Source organism: Lepidochelys olivacea, assembly GCF_965140295.1.
Source record: "Lepidochelys olivacea isolate rLepOli2 genome assembly, chromosome: 22".
NCBI lineage: Eukaryota > Metazoa > Chordata > Testudines > Cheloniidae > Lepidochelys > Lepidochelys olivacea.
In genome coordinates, this window is record NC_140432.1 from 17,658,680 (window position 1) to 17,683,033 (window position 24,354).

General features: G+C 46.2%; 1 protein-coding gene across 2 annotated transcripts in view; it reads left to right on the forward strand.

Moving 5' to 3' along the window:
* Positions 1-24,354, forward strand: part of NCAM1 (neural cell adhesion molecule 1) — a 254,026-nt gene that overhangs the window by 168,868 nt on the left and 60,804 nt on the right. For both annotated transcript variants that reach the window (XM_084611639.1, XM_084611640.1), the window contains exons 4-13: positions 788-931; positions 1,921-2,058; positions 2,587-2,704; positions 3,073-3,242; positions 4,186-4,328; positions 16,170-16,320; positions 17,181-17,365; positions 18,344-18,440; positions 19,306-19,476; positions 23,523-23,654. In XM_084611639.1, the coding sequence (XP_084467765.1) occupies positions 788-931; positions 1,921-2,058; positions 2,587-2,704; positions 3,073-3,242; positions 4,186-4,328; positions 16,170-16,320; positions 17,181-17,365; positions 18,344-18,440; positions 19,306-19,476; positions 23,523-23,654 (1,449 nt within the window). The remainder of the gene's footprint in view (positions 1-787; positions 932-1,920; positions 2,059-2,586; positions 2,705-3,072; positions 3,243-4,185; positions 4,329-16,169; positions 16,321-17,180; positions 17,366-18,343; positions 18,441-19,305; positions 19,477-23,522; positions 23,655-24,354) is intronic.

Consider the following 24,354-nt stretch of genomic DNA (forward strand, 5'->3'; position numbering starts at 1 on the left):
TTACTATCGTACATGCTTTGCTCGCTTCTTGTTACCCAGGGTCTCTGCACAGCAAGTAGGCCGGGGAGACAGCCAGCTCCAGCAGTCCCTGTCCACAACAGAGGTTGTGGTAGCCACTTTCTGGAGCCTCTGCTCTCAGGCCCACTGCTCTGAGACCTGGGTAGAAACAGAACAGCCAGTATCTTCAATCACAGAGCTGGACAATCCCGTGGTCTTTGCAGTTTGCAGAACGTGCTTGGAGCTTAGAAAGGGTCCTTCACCCCTGCTGGAGACCCCACTAAAATCTTTGATGCAAGATAGTGAGGTGCGAAGGTAGAGCCCAGTGTGACATGAATGTCTGGGAGATAAGCATGGAATGATGTGCCTGGTGCAGATCAGGCAGCATTGGGATGAGGCAGGATCAGGGCTCAGCACAGCCCCATGGGGGATCCTGCATTCAGGAGGCCCATAGTAGCCCTCAGCTGGCAAAGCTATCCTAGCTGTTCCTTCCCTACCAGCTGGGAGGTTTTGCGTTTGGCTTTCCCATAACACAACATCCAAATATGGACACTCTTGTGAATCCAGTCGCCTCTTGGTGTGTAACTAGCACAGGGTTCCTGTACCATAGTGCGGGATGCCAATGCCAAGCTACACACATTGGTATGGCGTGAGCATCCCAAGTGGGTTCGTGCATGTGTATCATTGTTTCATCTTTGCTTTTAGTTGGCAACGTGCCTTGCAATTCAGATGGTGCCCACAACTCGCTGGGGCAGTAGCTCCATTGTCCTGTTGCTCTACTTGTTTTCAGAGAAGCTGATGTTCAGGAATGCTCCCACCCCTCAGGAGTTCCAGGAGGGGGAAGATGCTGTGATTGTGTGTGATGTGCTCAGCTCGCTGCCTCCCACCATTATGTGGAAGCATAAGGACAGGGATGTTGTCCTGAAAAAAGATGGTAAGGAGTGAGAGGTCTTGGCACTTGCCCTTTCAGAGGCCTTGTGTAGGTCTGCCGGGGTGGCAAATGGACAAGTAGGCACAGGGAACTCAGAGCAGTGAGGGTAAAATGGCACACATTAGGTTTGGCCTCCTGGGACCATTATGATCATCCAGCCTGATCTCCATAACACAGGCCAGAGAACCTCACCCAGGAATTGCATTAAAAGGCAGCATCTAGTAGTTGAAATAGAGTTGAAAGAGAGATTCAGTCTGGATTTAAAGACGCCAAGTAGTTAGCCTGTCCTGGCCAGAGCCCTCCCATTTCCCCTACCCTGGGCCAAGGAGCTGCACACAGTGGAGCCCATCTATGGACTTTGTGGGCTGATGTCACTCCAGAGCACTGTCTCCCCTGAGCATGTGAGCAGTGTTGCCTCTGCAGCGTTTCCCAGCCCGTCAGTCTAGGCGCTTTGCCACAGTCTCCCTGTGAGACCTTGGGCAAGTCTCTCAGCCTGCCTGTGCCTCAGCTCCCAATCTCGAAAAGGGGGCTATAGGCCTGCTCTACTTCGTAGCGGTGGTGTGAGGATACATGCACTAAAGGATTGTGAAGTGCTTTGAGATTTACTGATGAAAAATGCTATATTAGAGCTAGGTATTATCATTATTTAAGACCAGACTCCACTCCCCTGGGAGACAAGCAGTAAATGGTTCATTGGCCCAAGCCGGGTATTGATTAAACTTAAAGTAAAATAAAAGTGCTGGTTGTAAAATAACAAAGCGATTTGTCCCCACTGCCTCTTAGCTTGCTGTGTGAGGGAATCTCTCCTGGATGAGTTCTTTCCTGGCAATGTCAGATCTGATTATGGGGGTGACTTTCATTACTCTGATGGAAAGGGAAGTTACATTACATTAAGTTCTGTCTCCAAGCTGTAAGGGGGGTGGGGAAGTGCCCATTGGTTGCAGAGCTCTCTCTAAATGATCCTTGACTGAAGCTTCCTTTTTCTCTTCTAGTCCGATTTGTAGTCCTGCCCAACAACTTCCTGCAAATCCGGGGAATCAAGAAAACGGATGAGGGGACGTACCGCTGTGAGGGCAGAATCCTGGCTCGTGGGGAGGTCAATTTCAAGGATATTCAGGTCATTGTGAATGGTGAGCAGCTTGGAGCCCTGGCAGTGGAGGGGACCTGTGCTACTTGGGTTATAGGCTGCTGCACACTTGTCTTGGAAGGAGAGAGACGATCATCAGTTCACACTTGTGAACTGTCAGAATCATGATCCATGAGGCTTATTAATCTCACTCTGCTGTGTCAAATAAACACACCCATGAAATCAATTTGGCATTTACAAGATGTTTACAGGAAATTATCATGTCAGGAGTAAGCTTGAATGTCTCATAGCTCAAAGTGAGAGATGGCCCTCATTTTGATTCATGGATGGTTTTGTCCAACAGACCATCTTCTGTGCAATGTGGGTCCTCTTCCTCCCACCATTTGATAGAGACCCTGTGCATCAAATGTATAGGTGCAAACCTGCAGGTGACGTGCTCCCTTTGGCGCAAGGTTGTGATTCAATGGACTGATTTGTGTGTATGGCAGAGGGCAGGAAACTTCCTTACCTGGTTATTTTCTACCCACCTGTTCTTTTCCCCTCTCTCTAACCCAACTTCTTTTTCTTCCAGTGCCTCCTTCTGTCCGTGCTAGACAGAACACCATGAATGCTACGGCCAACCTCAGCCAGTCTGTCACCTTAATGTGTGATGCTGATGGCTTTCCTGAGCCAGCCATGCGCTGGATGAAGTAAGATACTCTAAGCACAGTTTACATGGTTTAAGAGTATGGATGTTTTAACTGAGGCACTCGATGTGAGTGCTGCTTCCATCTGCATCTCTGATTGAGCAGAGCTGGTCACAGCGGGGAATGGCACAATTTTAATTTAGCTAGTTGGCATGAGGGATGTTTACAGGTGAAGAACTCCATGGCACAGGACTCCAAGGCAAGGGTACTGAGGATGCAACCAAAGGAGGAAAACAAGTGTGAGACAGGTGTTACCATGGGGAAATTGTCCTTCCTCCCAAACAAAGAAGCTAAATTTAGAAACACAGATGAATTCTAAAAACCAGCCAGCATTAACTTCCCACCCAACCTGCTTGTTTTGTGCCCTGCAGGGATGGGGACCTGATAGAACGGGGGGACGATGACGAGAAATATGACTTCAACTATGATGGCTCCGAGCTGACCATCAAGAAGGTAGAGAAGAGCGATGAGGCGGAGTACACCTGCATCGCTGAGAACAAGGCTGGAAAGCAGGATGCCATTATCCACCTCAAAGTCTTCGGTAAACAGGGCAATAACAGGCTTGATATAGCTCCTTCCCTCCCCGCCCCACTCCCTACAGACTGGTCAGAGACCCCAGCTGGCCATTGGTAGCTCATTGCTATAAACTGGAAGCAGCATGCCCTACCTACCCAGCAAGTATGTCTGGCTCAGACACTGGGTGTGCTTGCTGAATTAGTCTCAGCCTCCATGCCAGCACTATGCTGTGTACCAGACAAGAGATGCCGATGGTCACTGTGAAATACTGAGTCTATTCCATTTCTTGTTTCTTATGGCTGAAATTTTACCCTCCCCTGCAGGGGGTCAGCACTAGGCTGTGTGCCACTCAGATGCTTTTCAAGCTTTTAGGGTTGAATCCAAAGTCAATGGGAGATTTTCCCTTTGATTTCTGTGGACATTAGGTCAAGCCTTTAGGTTTTGAGTGGGACTTTTGAAAGCTCTGCATTGGGGTGAATTTCACCCTTAGCTGCATTAGGGAAAACATTATAGTTAGCCCTTGTGAAGTTGTCAGTTTCTTCCAGCTGTTTATTGCCATTTATCACGACCTTTTGTGTGTGTGTGTGTGTGTGTGTGTGTGTGTGTGTGCGTGTGCAGAGATCTGAGTTAAAAAACCCAGCTCACACAAAGGTGGTTGTCAAACAACAAAAGTTAACCTTAGCTTTTCTAGTCTCCTTCCTGGCTTTCCTGAAACAGCTTCGGTGTGCTTGCTCCAGGGGCTGAGCTGGGCTCATTTTTAGTTTTGCTAAACTAGAAGCCAGGGCTAGCTGGAGCAGAGGAGGGGAGGGCACACCATGCTGCCCCTCTGCCTGCTGAAGCAATTCTCTCTGAAAGTAGCAATGCAAAAGCCTTTTTGTCTAATAGATGGTTTCAGTTCAGAATTCGCTAATTCCAGGCAGCCTTGCTTCTTAGCAGTGGCCAAAAAACCCATTGTGCTTCCTTTCCAGCAAAACCCAAAATCACTTATGTGGAGAACAAAACTGCCATGGAACTGGAGGACCAGATCACACTGACTTGCGAGGCTTCAGGGGACCCAATCCCCTCCATCACCTGGAGAACCTCCACCCGGAACATCAGCAATGAAGAGAAGGTATAACGGCTCCCAAAGCCAGGACCTCAGTAACATGGCTCAGAGCAGCTCATGTCTGCCATGCCTCCCACTCTTCTCTGCTGAGCCAGAAGACATGATGATGTCATGCAGATGCACACTGAAATCGGGGCAATTCCCCCTCTCTGTCTATTATAAGACCCTGCCTTGCTGCACAAGGCACCTGTGAGCTTGGTATTTGTCATTAGAGCCCTGGCTGGTGTAAATTGGTCTTGCTGCATTGAAGTCAGTGGAGCTATACCCTTTCGTTGTGGCTCTGCCCCCGCCATGTTTCTCTCTCCTTAGTTCCTACTTCTGAGGCTTCAGAGAATTGCGTTAAAACACCAAACTGGGGATCCTTTACACAGGAGTTTCCAGGAAACAGTCCACTCTTTGGTTCCACTGTGGTGGGTGGAAACGGGTGCCCAATTCCAGTGTGCTCAGTGACCTCATCATGGTGGTAGAACCATCCTAGGGAAAAAAAGCATCTCTCAAAGATGCAATGGACCAAAATGAGCCCGTTAATTTTTTCTTGCCCCCCTGTATCGTACACTCCCACTGCACGTACTCTGGGCACAAACACTGGTTGCCTTTGTGTTCACCTGTATCGTGAATCACATACTGATATCATTTTGTTTTTAAAGGCAAAAATAATTAGCAGGCTTTCTGTAAATAATCATTCTGGCTTGATTTGCCGCTAGCTGTCTTAAGGGCGTAATAAGTGGAGATTTGGGGACCTCTGTCCATTGTTATGAGAGTCACATAAAAGGCAACTGAGCCAGAAGGGAGAACCTAGCTTCAACATTGAACTACCTTTAGGCAAATAGTAAATTAGATAGTGCTCATTGCTAATTCTGTAACGACAGGCCACTTGTAGTGGTTAGCGGCCTGAACCCTTTAGAGGGTCTGAGTCAGTGTGAAGACAAGGGGACTTGGGAGTGCATGGTAGAAACACAGACTGAGCAAGACACTGTCTTAGAACTAGCCACACAGCCTATTCCTGCAGTAATGGGCCCTTTGTGTTGTGTCATCAGTCTCCTCTTTTCAGTGTAGTGATGATGCATAATCCATTGCCTGAGATATCAAAAACAACCAGGCTTCCCCCTCCCCTTTAGGAAAGGGATAAGTTCCATTGGGCTCAATAGAGGGCCTACTTTATAGCACAGTGAGGTCAATGAAAATCTCCCATTGCCTTCAGTGGGTTTTGGCTCAGACCCATATTGCATTGGGGCAACTGGACCAGGGTATTCACAGGTTTGCTTCCATCCAGGAAAGGTATTTGAGAAGCCAGGGAGAATGGGATCTGGAGTCTTGATTTCCTGCATCTTAGGGAAAGAACTTTTGTGTAGCGAATAGAAATTGAAAACAGAAGACTAAATCGCATAGAAATCTCCCAGAGGAACCCGCTCTTTCCATATTCCGCTGCCTGTCTAGCCCAATTTAGCTAATGAGGTCTCAGCTGCAAAACTGCTAATTATTTTGAGACTCACATATCCTGTTTGATGCTGTTGAGTCAGTGATCTATATTAAGGAACTATGGTGCATATTTGGATAGTTTCTTATGTAGATAGGAGGAAAATGCAAAGATTCAAACTACTACCGTATGTCTGATGTACTGGCAGAGTCCCTCATTCCAGGGTTGTTTGTTTTATGTATAAATCTCTAGTGTGTTAGGTACCTTCCTGGCAGGTATTTATGTGATTGGTTCCTGTTTATTAAAAGCTCATATGCAATGCCTTAGGTGCAGATTAATGATACAGACATTCAAAAAAACTCAATAGGTCAAAATGTCCAGGAAATGACACTCTCCACCCTTCTCCCCTCCCCCACCTCCTCACCTGCTCCTACAAAGCTCAGAGAAACAGATAAGCCTCAACTTTGGGACAAAGAGTGCTGTTTTCAAAGTGCCCAAATCAAAAGTGACTTAGGCATTGGCCTGTAGGCACTTAGGAGCTTACCTGGGAGTCAGGCACCTATGTACTTTTGAAAATCCGTCCCTATGTTGGTTTTGGAAATGGGATTTAGGCACCTAAGTCACTTTGGCACTTTGAACACTTTATCTTATGTCCCAGTCTCAAAGAATTCACCATCTAGTGTACAGACAATGGGAGCAGGAACCGGCAGTCAGTGAACACTGAAGTTGTCAGTGCTGTGATCTTTTGGGATAAGATTCCTATTGCTGGTGAGTCTGGTGTTTTGCAGAAGAATGAATGCATATATTCTAAATGAGAGAGAGAGAGTTGGGCAGTTTTCCCCAAGCACTATTGTGGAAACAGTTAACCCAGGTGAATTCTGTGGCCATGACAGACTAAGGGCATGTCTACAGTACCATGCAGTCACGTCCTAAAATACTTGCCTATCTCCGTTACAGAAGAACTTAGCTAGCAGAGATAGCCCAAGGGAGTGGTTGGTGTAATGAGTGGTTTCCTATTGATTTGGAATACCTTTTGTTTATCTTCCCTTGAGTATTTATCACTGCTGTGTTGGAGAACAGGATCATGTCTTTTTGAAAGATACAAGAGGAAATATCCGTACAGTCAGGGCAAGCGGCTAGCTATATTTCAGTCCACTCTTTTGTCCCTCTTGCAAGACAATGATTAGGGTGTAATAAAGTTAGTTTTGATCTGGTATATGTCAGTATGTTCAGGCTTCACCATTTCAGTGCAGAGACATTACAGTCCTGTTTCCTATTAGGTTTCCAGATGGACACTCTCACTAACCAGGCTGTTTTCTTACACACGTGCCCAGGAAACATTAGCTGAGTGTCTTATGTTAATGCACAAAAGAAGGTTTGCCATGCAAGATTCTCAGCTGCACTGTGTAAAAATAATGTCGTCGGGTACAGTATCTGCTGTTAAAATCTTGCCGATGCTGGTGGCGGGCTGGCCAGGTATATACTGAAGGATTACTGCTCCCTAGCCTCTCATCAGAATCTGCATTGCATGTTACCGTTACTATCTGCCTAACAGCAAACGAGAGGTGCTAGCCAAAGAGAGAGTACATATGTTCTCATTGGTCAGTGTGGGAGTCAGTGCCTTCTGCTCTGCTCAGCCAATCAGTGATCATACAGCCAATGAGAGCTTTGTGCTAGTTTTCCACCTGGAAGGGGATTATGAGTGCCACCATGCCCAGCTCTCTGTGGGAATGTGGTATTTGTAAGGAGGTATTTGTGGTATTTTAGCCATATCCTATGTAGTCACAGATAGCACTTCAAAGAGAGTGAGTGAGAGGTTTGGGCCAAATCAAAGCCAGTTGAGGAAGATGAAAGGGTTTGCTTCTGCCAAGCATGAATCCTGGCCCATTGTTCCCAGATGAGGGAGTGTTGAAGTTATCAACTAAAACGCCAGGAGGAGATGGAGGAGGAGGAAGATGTCAGCCTCAAGCAGTGCCATTGCTTTGTTTTTCGCCAGTGTGGTTGTGTGAAAACACACCTCAGAAATGGGCAATAAACAATCTGTCCTCTTAAATCCAATCCTAACCAGCCCCCCCCCCCTAATTTGGGAAAGCCCTTTGGCACTTTAGATAAGTATTGAGGCTCGTTTTTGCGTTTCAGTGGAGATGCAGAATAAAGGGTAATGATTCTTGCCAATACAATCCCATGCTGAGTCTCTCCCTAACCAAATAGCTAAAATCTGGAATGATAATTCAAGAGCATAGTGAACCCGCCCTGGATTCTCTGCCTCCTTCTGTGCTACTGAGAGCTGAGTGAATGTGTCAGCATCATCTTGTTAAGCCTTCTTTTCACCAAGGCTCTCTTACAAGGTCCACAGTTACTGAAGTAGAGAAGCTTCTGCAAAACTCATACTTCCTGAATGCAACAGTCTGAGATGTACATTCTATAGGTAGCAATTTGTCTAGCTAAAGGAGTGTATGTTCTAATTTGACCGATAGATCTTCTAGGGTGAATTGCACAGGTGTGTTGGTGCTACTCTAAGATTAATTTCCCAGCACCTCAGTCTAGCCATGTTTCAGGGATTTGTTGGCATTAGCAGTGCTGCAGGGTAGATGAGACCCCAAATTGTTTTTGTTTTTAAAAAAATCAACCCATTTTGGTTAATATCTGGAAATGTTTTAATGAAATTAGTTGGAAAGACTTTCAGTGAGAACAGAGTTTGTTGTTTGTTGGAATTTCAGCACTTCTCTCTGCAGCATTTGCAACCCAATCATTGCAGCATTAGATTAGCGCATGAGAAGCAGTGGATAAGGGTGACTAGTTCCTTTTTATGGTCCAGGCTAAGTGAAATGCAAGAAATAAACAGAAATAGGAGACAGGGAAAAAATTGAGCCAGCTCCTCAGCTGGTGTAAATCAGCACTGCTGCATTTACTTTAGTGGAGCTATGCCGAGATACATCAACTGAGGATCTATCCCTTAATTTTTAATCCATGGTGGTATTCATAACATAAGCAAGAATCTTCATTGTGCTGATTCTCAAGCACACGGTGTCCCTTCAGCATGGGATTTCCTAATCTTGATTTGCAATGTGTCCCCACTTTTAATTACATTCAAAATCATCCATATATAAATATAATAGTGAGGTGGGTTAATTCCATTAAATTCTCCCAGGAATCCCTTATTTTCTACGTTGCTCTCATTTAATTGCTTGAATCCAATGAGAGAGAGAGAGAAACTTCCTAAGAATTTACTAAGCTCGTGAGCTTCTTTGGTCCTATGCAGCATGGATCTGGGCTCCCCTTTTCCCTGGCCTTTGGGGGATTGGGCAATCAGCATGAAACTGTCTAGGATTGAGATTGCAATTCTAGTTTAATTTTGAACTGCTACCAGCCCCAGAAGGTAAAGGCTGCTGCATAGAAATAGGCCAACTATTCTGGAGAGTGAGCTGGGCTTTCTCCTACTGAAGATAGTTAAGACCCAGGCAGACTGCGAAGAGCTACAAAAGGATCTCTCAAAAACTGGGTGACTGCGCAACAAAAAGGCAGATGAAATTCAATACTGATAAATGCAAAGTAATGCATATTGGAAAACATAATCCCAACTATACATATAAAATGATGGGGTCTAAATTAGCTGTTACCATTCAAGAAAGAGATCTTGGAGTCATTGTGGATCCTTCTCTGAAAACATCCACTCAACGTGCAGCGGCAGTTAAAAAAGCAAACAGAATGTTGGGCATCATTAAGAAAAGGATAGATAATAAGACAGAAAATATATTGCTTCTGTATAAATCCATGGTATCCCCACATCTTGAATACTGCGTGCAGATGTGGTCGCCCCATCTCAAAAAAGATATGTTGGACTTGGAAAAAGTTCAGAAAAGGGCAACAAAAAATATTAGGGGTATGGAATGGATGCCGTCTGAGGAGAGATTAATAAGACTAGGACTTTACAGCTTGGAAAAGAGACGACTAAGGGGGTATATGATTTAGGTGTATGAAATCATGACTGATGTGGAGAAAATCAATAAGGAAGTGTTATTTACTACTCCTCATAACACAAGAACTACAGGTCACCAAATGAAATTAATAGACAGCAGGTTTAAAACAAATAAAAGGAAGTATTTCTTCACACGACGCACAGTCAACCTGTGGAACTCTTTGCCAGAGGATGTTGTGAAGGCCAAGGCTATAACAGAGTTAAAAAAAGAACTAGATAAATTCATGGAGGATGGGTCCATCCCTGGCTATTAGCCAGGATGGGCAGGGATGGTGTCCCTAGCCTCTGTTTGCCAGAGGCTGGGACTGGGCAACAGCGAATGGATCACTTGATGATTACCTGTTATGTTCATTCCCTCTGGGGTACCTGGTATTGGCCACTGTGGGATGATAGGATACTGGGCTAGATGGACTTTTGGTCTGACTCAGTATGGCCGTTCTTATGTTATGTTCATCTGCTTGCAAACTTTGCAGGGACTGTAAACCAGTTAAGGGGAAAGTTAGACAATTGCTGCAAGGAGATGTTAGATGTATCGGGTGCATTGCCCTCACCATCCCAAATTGGATTCATCTAAAACCTTCTTCCCCAGATGAAAGGGTTTGGAGGGGGATTAATACGTGACTGCAATGAGATCCATGCACTGACACAAAGTGCAGTAGCCTGGAATGCCAGCGAAGCAATGCCCTGGCATAAAACCACAGGCAAAGGTTTAGGATGATGTCAGGTTGGAATGCTCCTTGGCATTTCATATGGGAGCTCTGCAACCTCTTCTAAGGGGATTTGAAATGAAATGAATGTTCTGGGGTAGGGGAAGGACCTATCTGTGGAAATCGCATAAACGTTGTGTGGAGTAGCCACAGTGAGTCCAGACATACACAATGAGGATGATGCTGAGTTAGTGTAACTTGCTTGTTAGGCTTCCATGGGACGTGAGCTTGGTTGGGATACAGAGAAATATAAATGTTCGGGGGTTGGAATCAATATGCAGAAGTCCCAACTAGTGCAGAAGTTGGTGGGTTAACAGTAGAGAATGCAAAATCAGGCAAGTCTGTACTGTATGTTAGTACTTCTATCTCATTTTGTTTGCTGATCACATTTACTTCACTGGAAGCCCTTTGGAAACAATGGTGCATTTCCCATCCTCATTAACTGAATGTCCATCTTTGTCTCTGCCATCTCCTGTTCTTTGTGTATGCCGCTATCATCCAACCGTCAGAGATACTCATGCCTTTGGGTCGCACGCTAACGCCCTCACGGCTGTGATATTAGCAGGTGATTTTTGACTCCTGAATGGAAGCAGGTCAAGCTGCAAAAGAAACAGACGGCAGGACAAAGTGTATGAAAAGCCGATTGATAGAGGAAAAGTGAACCCAACAACCCCTGGTCTTTCTGAACAGGGGTGATTATGGCCTAGGCTGCTGCTGGCTCACTCTGAAACTTACCTTTGTTGATAAGGCTAGTGCATGTTTGGAGAGAGTGCCTGCTATTTGTTTGTTCCATCCCCAGTAAGGATTGAGAGCATCCCTAAGTGGACTGCTAGCTAGAGAATTACCTAGTGGAGTAAAGAGTTCATTGTTGTTGTCTTTTGTTTGATTCTGGAGTTCACATTTTTCCTCAGCTGTGTAATATGAGAACTCTTATTCCAGACAAAGCATGCATGTAAAAATGGTACAAATGCATGGCCGTGTTAACAGTGTATCTGTGCAAATAACTAAATCAGCGTTAGGAAACCAGTTCTATAAATATCTTTGCATTGAGTGACCTGGGTCATCGGAGTTGCTTCCATGGAACATGTTTATAGAAGTGGTGAGATGCACCAGAGCAAAATATACAGTTGCTTAATGTGCAACAGCAGAAGCATAAAGTCTTCAAATATCATTAGCCCTTGATTAATAATTCATCTTAAAATCAGTTTTAAAAAATTAAAATGCTGAATGCAAATCCAAATTGAAGTTATATTGGGAAATGGAAATATCAGTGCTATTTCCCACCTCATCTTCCCCTTTCCCCTCCCAGAAGTGATCTAAATTGGAGCCTGCATGTGCACAGAATGCAGTGTGATGCATACAGTATGTTACCTAAATGCAACACTTGATAAACTTCTATTGCTTTTTTTGTGTGTGTGTGTGTTTTATATCTGTTCTTTCCAGGCTTCGTGGACTCGGCCCGAGAAGCAAGAGGTATAAGATTACCAGACCAGTAGCCAATCCCTTTAGGTTTTTTTAAAAGTGTTACAGATTAACATATCGCTAGTACAGTAACCAAGCCAGCTAAACCAGTATTAGTAATTTAACCGTATTAAAAAAAGAAAAAAGATCAGCTGATAGTGGTAGAAGTTGCTTGACTTATAGTGACGCATCTTTGGATGAGCAAACAAGCTGTGTCAGGAGTTGGCAGAGGTCATGCGTGAGAACCCTATTTGCCATTTAAACCACAAAACTGTAATTTTCAGTGGATGTGAAATCAAATAGACAAAAGCCCATTTAGCCAAATGGCCATCCGAGAGGTGGCACTTCGCTGGAATTATGAGACTTTCCCTTCCATGTAGTTTGGGAAAGTAGCTTCCCTCTAAGAACCTGGCTGCCTCCACTCCAGCCCAACTCACCTGTTTGCTCATTGCTCTCATTAGGTTCAGTCTTCTCTTAAAGAACAATTGCATCACATTCCATCTCAAAAGCAATGCAATTACATGTCCCCAGGCTGCGTTTCTCCACAAAATGCTCCTAAATTTACCTTATCTATCTATCTCTTTGTGGGGAGGAGGGGAAACTTGGGGGGAGTTAAGTGTATTTAAATAACACAATTTGGTGCAAGTCGGTTGATATTTTTCACATGAAATTATGTATTTAAAATATTCTATTTTTACATATTCATGATTTGTAGAGAGACTTCTTCCTTCCAAATGTGCCTGGGAACCTAATTCCCAAGCAAATAGCAGTGGTGGTTAGAGCTTGGTGACTGCATTTCGTATTCTTAGCAGCAGTATTTTGGTAGCCTGACTGAGTATCTTAACCCAATGGAAGTAGAGAGGGCGATGTGGTTTAGACAAGGTTTGGCTGTTACCCAAGCCCATCAACATCTGCTTCAGGTGAGGATGATGGGAACTTGCCTCGTCCTGTTCTGAAGTAGTATGTTGGAGAGCCATGAACATGGAAGATGGAGACGTAGAATATTCATGCTGGTTTCTACTGGAGGATTTGGAATTTTAATAGTTTCCTTTCTTTATGCCTAAGTTAATTCATGTTATAATTGTATATTCTTTAATACATTGCACTGTGTATCTCATGCCTTTTTAATTTCAAAAGTAATGCTACTAAACTTAGTCGGTCTGAAATCATTTCCCTCCCTGACTTCTAAAGGAGTTGAGTGGGGGTTTGTGAAGGATACTTTATTATACTCTTGCCTTGCGTAAGCTACTTTGGAGGGGAAGTAGCTGTTAGCTACTTGTGCTTCTGAACCCCAATCAGCCATGCTCTCATTCGGCATAGCCCTGTAAATCCTCCCTCACCATTCCAGCCCAGAATGTACTGGAGAAAGGGAGAGCGTCAGAAGTTAGCAGCAGATATGAACCAAAAAGAGTGTTATCACAGACAGCTGTTAAAAGCTCAGTTACAGGCAAAACAGACAGTCTTATTATGGCTTGAGTTGTGAACTGGACTTATCTGAAACATTCCACTCCAACATAATCCGGTCCCAAATTAATGGTGCCTTGTTGATATCTGTGCAAGGCAATGCTAATTCCCAGTTAAGTGCACTCTGACTGGGATAATGAAAGCACAGAGCTAGGATGGGTCCCTCATCTCCTTCCTTTTGATTTTCCAACTGTGTCCAATATTTCAGGGTGACTCTGCCTGGTGGTGCTTGCCACTTTGCTAATGATGCCAATATGTGTGAGAGGCAGTTGTGTGCCGGGGGGCGGGGGCAAGGGGTTGTACCTGTGTGCTCTATTTGGAGAGGACTCAAACATCCTAAAAACAGACTCTCCTGACCCACGTAGGAGTAAATGTTCCTTTAGCTCTGGAGTATTGAAAACCAGGCCAACTCTTTTGATAACATCTAATGCCCTGTGAATTGGGAAAAGTACAGAGAAGGGCAACAGAAATGATGAGGGGTCTGGAACAACTTCCATGTGAGGAGAGCTTAAAAAGCCTGGGAGTGTTCAGTTTAGAGAAGACGTGACTGAGGGTGTATGAAAGAGGTCTAGAAAATCATGACTGGTGTGAAGAAAGTGAAAAAGTTACCTCTTCACATAACACAAGAACCCGGTGTCACCCAGTGAAATTAATAGGCGGCAGGTTTAAAACAAACATCAGGAAGTACTTCTTCCCACAATGTACTGTCAGCCTATGGAACGTGTTGCCAGGGGATGTTGTGAAGGCCAAAATTATAACAGGGTTCAAAAAAGAACTAGATAAGTTCATGGAGGATAAGTGCATCTATGGCTATTAGCCAGGATGGTGAGGGATGCAGCCCTGTGCTTTGGGTGTCCCTACACCTCCAGCTACCAGGAGCAGGGACTGGACGACAGGGGACACATCACTTGATAATTGTCCTGTTCTGTTCATTCCCTCTGACGCATCTGGCACCAGTCACTGTTGGACGACAAGATACTGGATTAGATGTACTGTTGGTCTGACTTTTATGACCACAGCACAATGAGCAAAGACAAAAAAATATGGTTTCACATGGAAAACATAGTGTCATAGACTAATGCCTCATTAGGAAACCTTTCACAGCACCTGTAAAGCTACCAAATGTAGTGATCCAGACTGGCACACTGTCCCATGCATGCATGAAATAGAGCTCTGTGTCTCTGTGTCCTGGAGACTGTGCCAGGGAGAGAGGGCAAAGTTGTTAGCATGTGGCCTTGGCTTGGTTTCGTCAAGCTTGCCGCAAACCTTCTTGGAGCAGGGGGGACAGGAGAGAGAGAGGCCGAATTGCTTCCATATTTTATCAATGGATATCAATTTTCTGCTTGTAGATATGAAAGGCTTAAAGGACAAAAAACTGCTGAGTTAATGGATTGAGATAGAGCTGGAAACAGCGGGGCCTGTCTTTTCAGCACAACTTGTTCAGAGCTGGATGATCATCTTTACTTATAATTAACTCTTTCAGCCTCAAGCTTTTCCCAGGCTGCAACCTCTAAACAAAAAGATATCTTAGACCCAGAAGAGCTGTGCTCCCAAGATCTCAATAGAGCGCTCTCTGCTAAGGCTCAGAGTTTCTTTTGGGTTTGAGATTGTAAGTCTGTTTAGCTGGGAGTTTGGAGCACTTACTGTTGTAATCACAACACGCAGTTGCGCACACACAAGGGAGTGCAATTTACCAGTTGGTAGCGTCCAGAAGCTTGTTAGGCACTCACAAACAAGTAGATATCTGTGTTTCAAAGGGCTTAAATTGGAGTAGTCGGTAAGGCAAAAGGAGCAGGGAAAGGTGACAAAGTTCCATGGTTATATGGGTTGGGAGAGCCTGTCTTGAATGATTCATTCTTACGATTCAGGGATGTTAGGAGTTGCAACATTTCAGTTGTTAAGGAACAAGGTGATTCTGACAGACGGTTGTAATCTCTTTGAACACCTTGTGACCGGGATGTAATGCTCCCTATCTATATACTGCCTGACATATATATACTCACACACCGCATATAGGAGCAATTCCTAAATCGGCTTGAAGCCAATCACCTTATTACAGAACTTGTTTAAACTCACAGACCCTACGAAAACTTCAAGCAAGGGTATTCGAAGACTCATATATTTTCCCACCCTGTTTACAAATCTTGTGCTGGTCAGCCCCATGTTCAGACAGGAGCACTGAACTTTCACGCTACATGGCCTCTGATTCAAACTCAGGGTCCTGGTTCTGTGCTCACTTACACTGATGTGAATTGGGAATGACTCCACTGAAATCAGTAGCGTCACTCCGGTGTAAAACAGATACAAGTGAGAGGAGAATCAAGCCTGCGATCTGGGTGTTCAGGTCTGTTGGAAACTGACCTAGTCATAGTAGGGCTCTACAAGAGTGCAGTAAGTGGGGAATCCCTTAGCTAGTATCTATCAAGCCTTGCGTTGTAACTCTGAACACAAGAGCCATGGCTTGCCAAGCTTGGACACCTCTCAACCGGAGACACCACCTTCCTTAGCTGCGTATCTTTTGACATGTGCCAGCGTGGGATAGGTAACTCCTCTCCCTCTTCCTTGGTGCTTTGGGATTGCTGCATTCAGCCTTGTACAGCAAGGAGTAATGCTGCTTTGGTAAATTTCACTACTATACAGCTCTAGACTGCTTGCAGGTGATTGCTTCTAAAGTACTGAGCATGGGGTGGGCAGGGAGAGCTGATGGGGGAATAGAACTGTATTAAACCCTGGTGCCACAGTGGCCCGGCCTCCTTATACCCTGTCTGCCCCAAGCGGCTTGGTGCCCAGTCTCGTACTCTGTCTTCCTTTCCTACTAGACTCTGGATGGGCGGATAGTGGTGCACAGCCACGCCCGAGTGTCCTCCCTGACGCTCAAGGACATTCAGTACACGGATGCTGGAGAATATGTGTGCACAGCCAGCAACACCATCGGGCAAGACTCCCAGGCCATGTATCTTGAAGTGCAATGTAAGTATGGTCAATGGGCTCTTGTCTGCAGAGGGGGCAGTGTTGATTCCCTAAGAAGTGGCTCAGGTGGCCGCAGGGCATGCTGTCCGAAGGCTGATGCCTGTTAGATGGCAGTGAGCCATGTTCTGTTTCAGCGAAGGTCATGGGAGTCCACGCAGTCTAGAATCAGTTTCTGGGGTAAGAACCAGCCATATTGCTTTCTGGGAAGACAAATAAAGCAGGGTCCATAAACAGTTCTGTGTGCGCAAATGAAGGGCCCTGGGCCCTCAGCTGGTGTAAATCAGCACCACTCCAGTGCAAGTCCTGAGCTGCATCAGTTTACACCATCTGGTGACGTGTCCCAAAGTGTTTGTGGGCCAGGTTTGTGCCTCCTGAGGTAGAGCAAGGAAGCTAGATCCTCCTCAGTCCTCGTGCATTGGCTTGGTACAGCAGGGCAGCTGCTGTTCAAACCTTCCCCCAACTCCATTTTTGAACAGCCTAACTGAGGCCTGGCAGGACTTGAGGAGCCCTCTGCTCCACATCCTCCACCCATGGTATCATTCCCTTTGGTAGAGCATCCCCTGGTGCTCTCTGAGCAGCTGGAGGGCGTGCGCCCATGGGTGAGTGGCAGGAGGCACACTCTGTTCCCTGGATGTGTAATGCACTGTCTGCTGAGCCCCACCCCCAGGAGCTTAGCATTCCCAGCCCTTGCCAGCCCCAACTCCTATCCCCTGCCAAGGAGTGGAGCTCAGGACACCAGGCCCGGGAACCAGACCTGGATTTCCTGCATGGGAGTACAGAACCCCAGCTGGGGAACTGGGCTGGTGCAGGGGGGCATTTATGGCTCCAGTTGCCTCAAATGATGCTGTCTTGGTTCCCAGATGCCCCCAAGCTGCAGGGCCCTGTGGCAGTCTACACGTGGGAGGGGAATCAAGTGAACATCACATGCGAGGTGTTTGCTTACCCCAGTGCTGTCATCTCCTGGTTCCGGGATGGACAGCTGCTACCAAGCTCCAACTACAGTAACATCAAGATCTACAACACCCCATCAGCCAGCTACCTGGAGGTGAGGACAGGGGGCTCTCAAGGGGAGGGATATGAATGTACAGTCTCCATGAGTTATAGATTAATGTATGTTTGTGGCACCGAGAGCCCTGATGGGAGTTCTCTGTCCCTCTGTGCGGTCTGTTGCTGCCCCATCTGTAAACAGGGAAGAAGCATTTCCAGCCCCTAGTGGCAAGAAGTTATGGCCTGGCCTGTGGCAGGAGCAGAGATGGCACACTGTGTGCCAAGAGACAGGACCATTCCAATTAAAGGCTGAAGAATGGATTGCTCGTTAGTGGTCAGAAGCATGCTTGGCTGCAAACCAGTAAGAGGCCCATTCTCTGCCCTGAACAGGTTGCAGTCTAAATGTTGGACAAGAGGGAACACGTGAGAGTGACGCATCATTGTAGGCAGGGCAAGGAATCAGGAGGAAGCACCCAACTTACAAATGAAATAGGATTGTTGTTCATTTGTTGTGTCTATCCGGGTAGTTCCCAAAGGATCCAGTCAGGACTGTGACCCCTTTATGTTGAGTGCTGCACAGAGCCCTAGGAAGACACAGTCTCTTGCTCTGTATCTCGGGACGATATCTGTGGAGACGCACCTGATCTACAGTCTCTTCCCCTTCACTGTGGTACATGTGTGTGTCATTGTGCAGTTTGATTAAAGGAGAGAGGATGCAGGAAAGGAGGAGATAACAAGGCAGGAGGCTAAAGAAGGCCCTTTGACCCCTGTAAATTGAACAGCCTGTGGAGCAGAGGCAGGGCCTTTTCTTCAGCTTCTCACCTATCACCACAGGGCCCCTGGGCAGCCTGCATGTGTCTCTGATGCGCTGATGCTCAGCATCCATGTGTGTCTCTGATGCGCTGATGCTCAGCATCCATGTTATGGTACCTTGGTATCTCCCCCTTCAGTAAAACCCAGCAGGGGTTGGGGAAGTTGGGCTTTGAGATCTGGGTGCATCCTTAAACACCCCCACTCCTGATCCTTAAACGTCCAGGTGACACCGGATTCCGAGAATGACTTTGGGAACTATAACTGCACCGCAGTGAATCGCATCGGCCAGGAGTCCTCAGAATTCATCCTTGTGCAAGCAGGTGAGTGTCCCACACAGCCCCTTGATCCATTGACAGGAGGAGGGCTGGCGGGATGCACAGGCAGTCATTGCACTGGTGTGATGAAGGGAAAGCCTTTCTCTACTCCAGGTGTCTGCCTTGAGGGGCATCAGAGCAGCCAGTTGTAGCTCACAAGTTTGAAGGTGGTGTCAATTCCAGGAATTTTGGCTCCTGCCCCATTTTTGGAGGTGGCTGCTTTTTGCCCGAGTAGGCCTTTGTGCACCCTACAGTACCCACTGATGCTGTGACAGAATCTTGCTTTTTGGCTTTTAATAGCAGTGTCGTGAACTATCCTCCATAAAACTGCTGCCACACACAAATCCCAAAGCAGCACATGCCAGCCAGACAGGCTTCTCCACCTGCCTTGGTAACCAAACAGGCTGGGAGGGGCTCCACTATCCTGAACTCAGAGTGCCCTCAATAATTAATGTGCCCGGTTGCCATGGAAATAGTTAGGAATTACCCAGCTGTACATTCAAATGTTCTGTGAGGAAGGCCCGAAGCAGCAGAATAGTCTCCGGGGTGCATGCATAGCCATGTGCCAGCTGTATTTATTCGTCAGAGTAAATAAGTGACCAGGAGGGAAATGCTGCGAGTCTCCTGTCCCTGATGGGAGGGAGGAAATGAAAACTCCACAATTCACAGAGAACCTGTTTGCTTCCCAAGAGTCCCTGAAGCAAGCCTGGACGAGGACAGGGTCCCACCTGTAGGCCTGAGCACAAGGCAGAATGCAGGCAGATGTTTCTGGGATTGCCACAGACACCTGCTCTCCAAGGGCACAGGCTGTATGAACATTTGCCACCTGCCCTCTCCACATCACTGCTTATTATTTTCCTTCCTCCCCCAGATACTCCGTCCTCTCCTTCCATTGACAGAGTGGAGCCCTACTCCAGCACTGCCCAGGTGGAGTTCGATGAGCCCGAGGCCACCGGTGGGGTGCCCATCCTCAAGTACAAGGCGGAATGGAGAGCACGGGGCGAGGAGGATTGGCATTCCAGGTGGTATGATGCCAAAGAAGGTAGGGTGTGAAAAATCATTGTCCCTCTTAGCATCTCAAGAATCGCTTCTTGTTTTTGGAGTGAGAAAGTTCCCCCCTCTAACTTCAGCATCCATTCTAGGCTCTTCGGGATTCCCAAAGTGGAATCCACACCATGGTCAGGTGTTGGTGGTATTCTAAAATCACTCCCACTGGTATGAAGTGTATGCCTTCAAGTTACCCTGCTGTGTGCTCTGTTCCTGCCATTCAGCTGTGCAGAGCCCCACTACTTACAGGATCAGAAAACAATAGTGTCAACAAAGACTCTAGACCTATTGTTATTACGTATGTAGTTATTTGTATTGCAGTATCACCTGGATTTCTCAATCAGGGATCAGTCCCCATTGTACTAGTTGCTGTGCACACGTGAAAACACAGTCCCTGTCTCAAAGAGCTTGCAGTCTAAGTAACTGTGATCTAAGCAACAGAAATAGTATTGTGCTCACCTGATCTTTTCGTTTAAAGCCAAACCCAGCTGAGTTCCAGATCCAGTTTTCCCTGGGTCAAAGGGTCATCAGACTGGTTTGCAAGAAGCTCATTTAAGAGGAAGGTACCACCATGCTTCATAGGGAGGATGAATCTAAGCAGAGAGAGAGAGAGACTCACTCATTAGACAGAAATCTATATAGCCGGGGGTGGTTAAGAAGAACCCTCCCTTTTAAGCATCGGAATTAACTCCAGCTTTAACATTTTTAAGGGACCTTCCAGGTCATCTGTCAGGGACGTTCCATGGGCAGGTTCAGCGCTAAAATATGGGTCATTAGAACACATTATTTGGGAATATAGGAGTCACCATGGTCCAGTTAACCCAGTGCCCTTTCTCTAACAGTGGCCAGTACCAGTTGTTTCTGAGGAAAGTGTGAGAAACCCCATGGTGGGCAGATGTGTGGTAACATGCATGCCTATGAAGGTCTCATCCTAATCTCTAATACTGAATAATCAGATTAAGACCTAAAGCATGAAGTTTAATATCCTTCCCAAAGTTTTTTGTTAGTGTTAAATATTATAGTGGGATATTCTTTCTCCATACAAATGTATAATCCCTTTTCAAATCTTGCACAGTTCATGGCCTCAGTGACATCTGGTAGCAGTGAATTCCACAATCCAATCACTCATGAAAAAATATTTCCTTTATTCAGTTTTGAGTTTCCTATCTTTTAGTTTCATTGAACGTCTCCTTGTTCTTGTGTTGTGAAACAGGGAGAACAGAAGTTCCTGGTCTGTCCCATCTAGACCAGTCATTATTTTATATAATTTTATCAAGTCCCCTCTTCTTCGTCTTCTAAGGTAAATAGTCCCAGGCCTTTCAACCTCCAAGGCCCCCAGTCATTCTCTTTGCCGGTCTCTGTACCCTTCCTAGTTCAGCAATATCCTCAAGGTCCTTCATTTTCAGTTTTTATTTTGTTTAAAATTTCCCAGGAATTTAAGTGTTACTACAAAAATTTTAAAAAATGGATGAAAATTAATGCAAAAAATAGCGTCACGTTTTTCTGGGTCAATATCACATTTAACATTGGGGGACTGGAAAACTGAATAAAAGCAACTTATAGAGAAAAATAAAGTATTGAACGTAAAAGCAGTTTAATGCTATGGTTTATTTAATGAACTGTATATTAACAATACATACACATATGAATGCACATGTGTATTTATCTGCCACTGTATTGCCTTCCTTTAACAGACAGCCTCATATTTACACTTAGACTAACTTATTAACAAACATATCTGCCTAGCATAGTGTGCTGCATTTTCTTTACATAATCAGTATTTTCATGTATTTGGTCCAAAATTGAGGTGAAAATCAGTAAAAAAAACAAATAATACCTTCTTAAAGCCTGGGAATTTTTCAGTGAAAACTTAAAGAATCTTAAATACCCTATTCAAGATGGGGTGACCAGCTCTGCACACAGGAACCCAGATGGAGCTGCCCCATTAATCTGCATAATGGTTTCATTCATGTATATTGGTTTGTACCTCCTGCCCAAGGCACTCTGTGCAGCGCTGCCATAAACTACAGAAAGCAACCAGTCAGCAGAGTCCAAATTCCCTTTTCCCCAGGAGGTCTAACTCCCATCAAATCATGCAGCATGGCGACAGTCTGTGCAAATCTATACACCTTAAATTCCCCCTGGAGTCCAGTAAACCAAGGCGGTTTGGCGCTGGTGGAGGGAGAATCTTGTTCCAGAGGGTTCTACCATATGTATTATTATTTGCATTACCATAGCACACTAGAGTCCCTTCCCCCCACAGGAATTACATCGCCATAGGTACAATCAGATTTGGTTTCTCCATTTCTTCCTTTCTGTGAAGTGGAAATAGATTTTCTTTAGTTCAGCCAATAAAAACCTCACTAAGTCCCCCCTCCCACCTCTCTCCTTAAACTGTGTCTGAGCCTCACGGCTTGATTCCTAAGGGAGGGTTGCAGCCTCTTCTCTTGCTGGAGGCTTGGCTCCCAGTCAGTTCGACAGGAGTTGAGCAGACAGATAGCTGTACTTCTTCTCCCGCATCAATCGCTTGCGCCTCCAGGGTTTCTGCTTTTAAATTGTGCTGTGTCAGGAAGAAGGAAATCTGTCCCCACGGTGATGGCTCAGGGTCATGCAGAGGCTGTGGTAGCTGGGGCAAGGTGAGGAATCCAAAATGATTCCTGTCAACCTTTGAGCTGGATTAGGAGTCAGGTGATGTGTAAAACCTCTAGTCTGGCTGCATCTGCAAGAGCCTGTCGAGTACCACCAGCCTGCAAAGCTTAAACTGAGGGTCTCTGCCCATTTCATCACACACGATACTGTAGACAAATAGCAAATGGTTTTCTCGGCCCCTCCTTCTAAAGAATCCAGCATGTGACAGTGACGGTGTGCTCTGTGGGATCTGGTTTCCCCTTGAGGCATTGCTTTTCCCAATTGGTATTGAATACTAAGTTGTATGATGGAACACAACGAGGCCTAGACCCTACAACCAGAATCTTGGGAGGTCTGTAAGGGGAGTGAGACATTCTGCCTTGCATATGCCAAGCAATGGCCCACAAATAACATGAAGTACAAACCCTGCGTGCACATTGAGCAGTGAGCCATTCAGGTGGAAAGCAGTGATTTTCCCAGATCTTTTCCATTGCCGGGATCCTCCCTTTGATGTCTCACCCATCCAGCACATCATGTTTGTTCTCCTCTGCTGAGCAGAGATGCACTGTGGCTGCCTTGACAAATCAGCCTCCCCTGCATATGTATGCTCCCCAGCATGCAGGAACAAAGCTCCTGTTCTCACTGCAGGGTCCCATTCAGGTTCTTTCTCGGTGACTTGCACTGATTACAAGCCCAGATGTCATACCTTGAGCTTTGCACATGGATGCAAGAGGGGCTAAAGGGGTAGATGGGAACACTTAGGAGCCTGGAGTGTGCCTGGCTCCTCATGTGCCCCCATGCTGTGCAGACCCCTTGTTCTGTCTGGGGGGAGAGCAGTGGCTTTATTCCGCGGTGTGGTTAAAATACAGCTAGCTATCCGTTCTCATGGATGCAGCAGATGTAGGTATGCACCCTACGCGCACAGACACGCCATGTGAATGCTTGTGCTGCCACATCTGCATTCCCATCCCTCTGTCACTTGCCTTGCTTTGGCTGCTGCTGGACTGTTTCTGTGAAACGTTCGGGGAGCCTGGGCTTGGAAGCCACACTCCAGCAGCTGACCAGCACTGGGCTCTGTACGCTCTGCAGCCACAGCCCTGCATTGGGGTATGTAGGATCACTCCTGGGAGAGCCCCGGTGACGGGTGCAGCGGTTGCTCCCCTTGGTGTCTGCTCTGGGCATCACCTTGTCTCATCTCCTTTGGAGAGCCCAGGCGGCAATGCTAGCCCTGCAGTCTTTACACTGAACTATCCACAAAAGAGGGTGGCTTTGTTCCTGGGGCTTTCCTGCAGGGCCAGGCACAGCCCGCGCTCCATCTGTGTGCCTGACATTACAGGATATGAAAATCGGCTTGTACTGACTATCCATTCAAACCCCACTTTTCCCTTTTCCCCTCTCTCATTTCTGCAACAGCAAACATGGAGGGCATGATCACCATCATGGGCCTGAAGCCAGAGACAACCTATAACATCAGACTGTCAGCCATCAATGGCAAAGGCCTGGGAGAGATCAGTCCGGTGTCTGAGTTCAAGACCCAGCCAGTTCGTAAGTAAAAACCAGCCCTTCCCCCCCTCTTTCTCTTGCAGGTCTTGGTGCACCCTTTGCAAAGTCTATTGAGCTTTTATGATTTTGCCGGATTCCATCATTAATATTTTCCCTAGAGTGAGATTTTGTATTGGGCCGCACCCCCAGGACTGCAACAAATGTTCTACTCTCCATGAGACTTGGGCAGCAGTCAATCAGATGGCATTTTCATAATACAAACAAGCAGCCCATTGAGAAGGGCTGGGTCTCCCAATTGAAGCTACAGGCTATTTTCATTGCTTGGGGGCTATGGGAGGAATCTTGGGGGCTAGGCGTGGGTGTCAGAGAAGCTGCCATGAGAATGTGTTTGAAACTGCAGGAAGGAGGGAAGGTTATTTCACTGCGCCGCTGTTTGCTCTGTTAAAATGTTCATCTGCCTTGCTCTGCATCATCTTCCTCTGTCAGTGGGATGCTTCTCTGCAGCCTGGGGCCTCCCCTCCCATCTTGATCATGAGCAAAAAGCCCTGGAGTCAAAATCAGGTTTGATTTTTGGAGGTGGGATTCAGTGTGAATTCTGCCAGCTGGGAAAAAGAGAAAATAATGACATTCCTTGTGCATGAAGAAGCATACTGGAGCCAGAAGGGAAGAGCTGATGTTTGCTTTATATGGAGTCCCTCCCTCTTTTATATCTGATCCCAGCCAAGGACTTAAGATCCTGGGT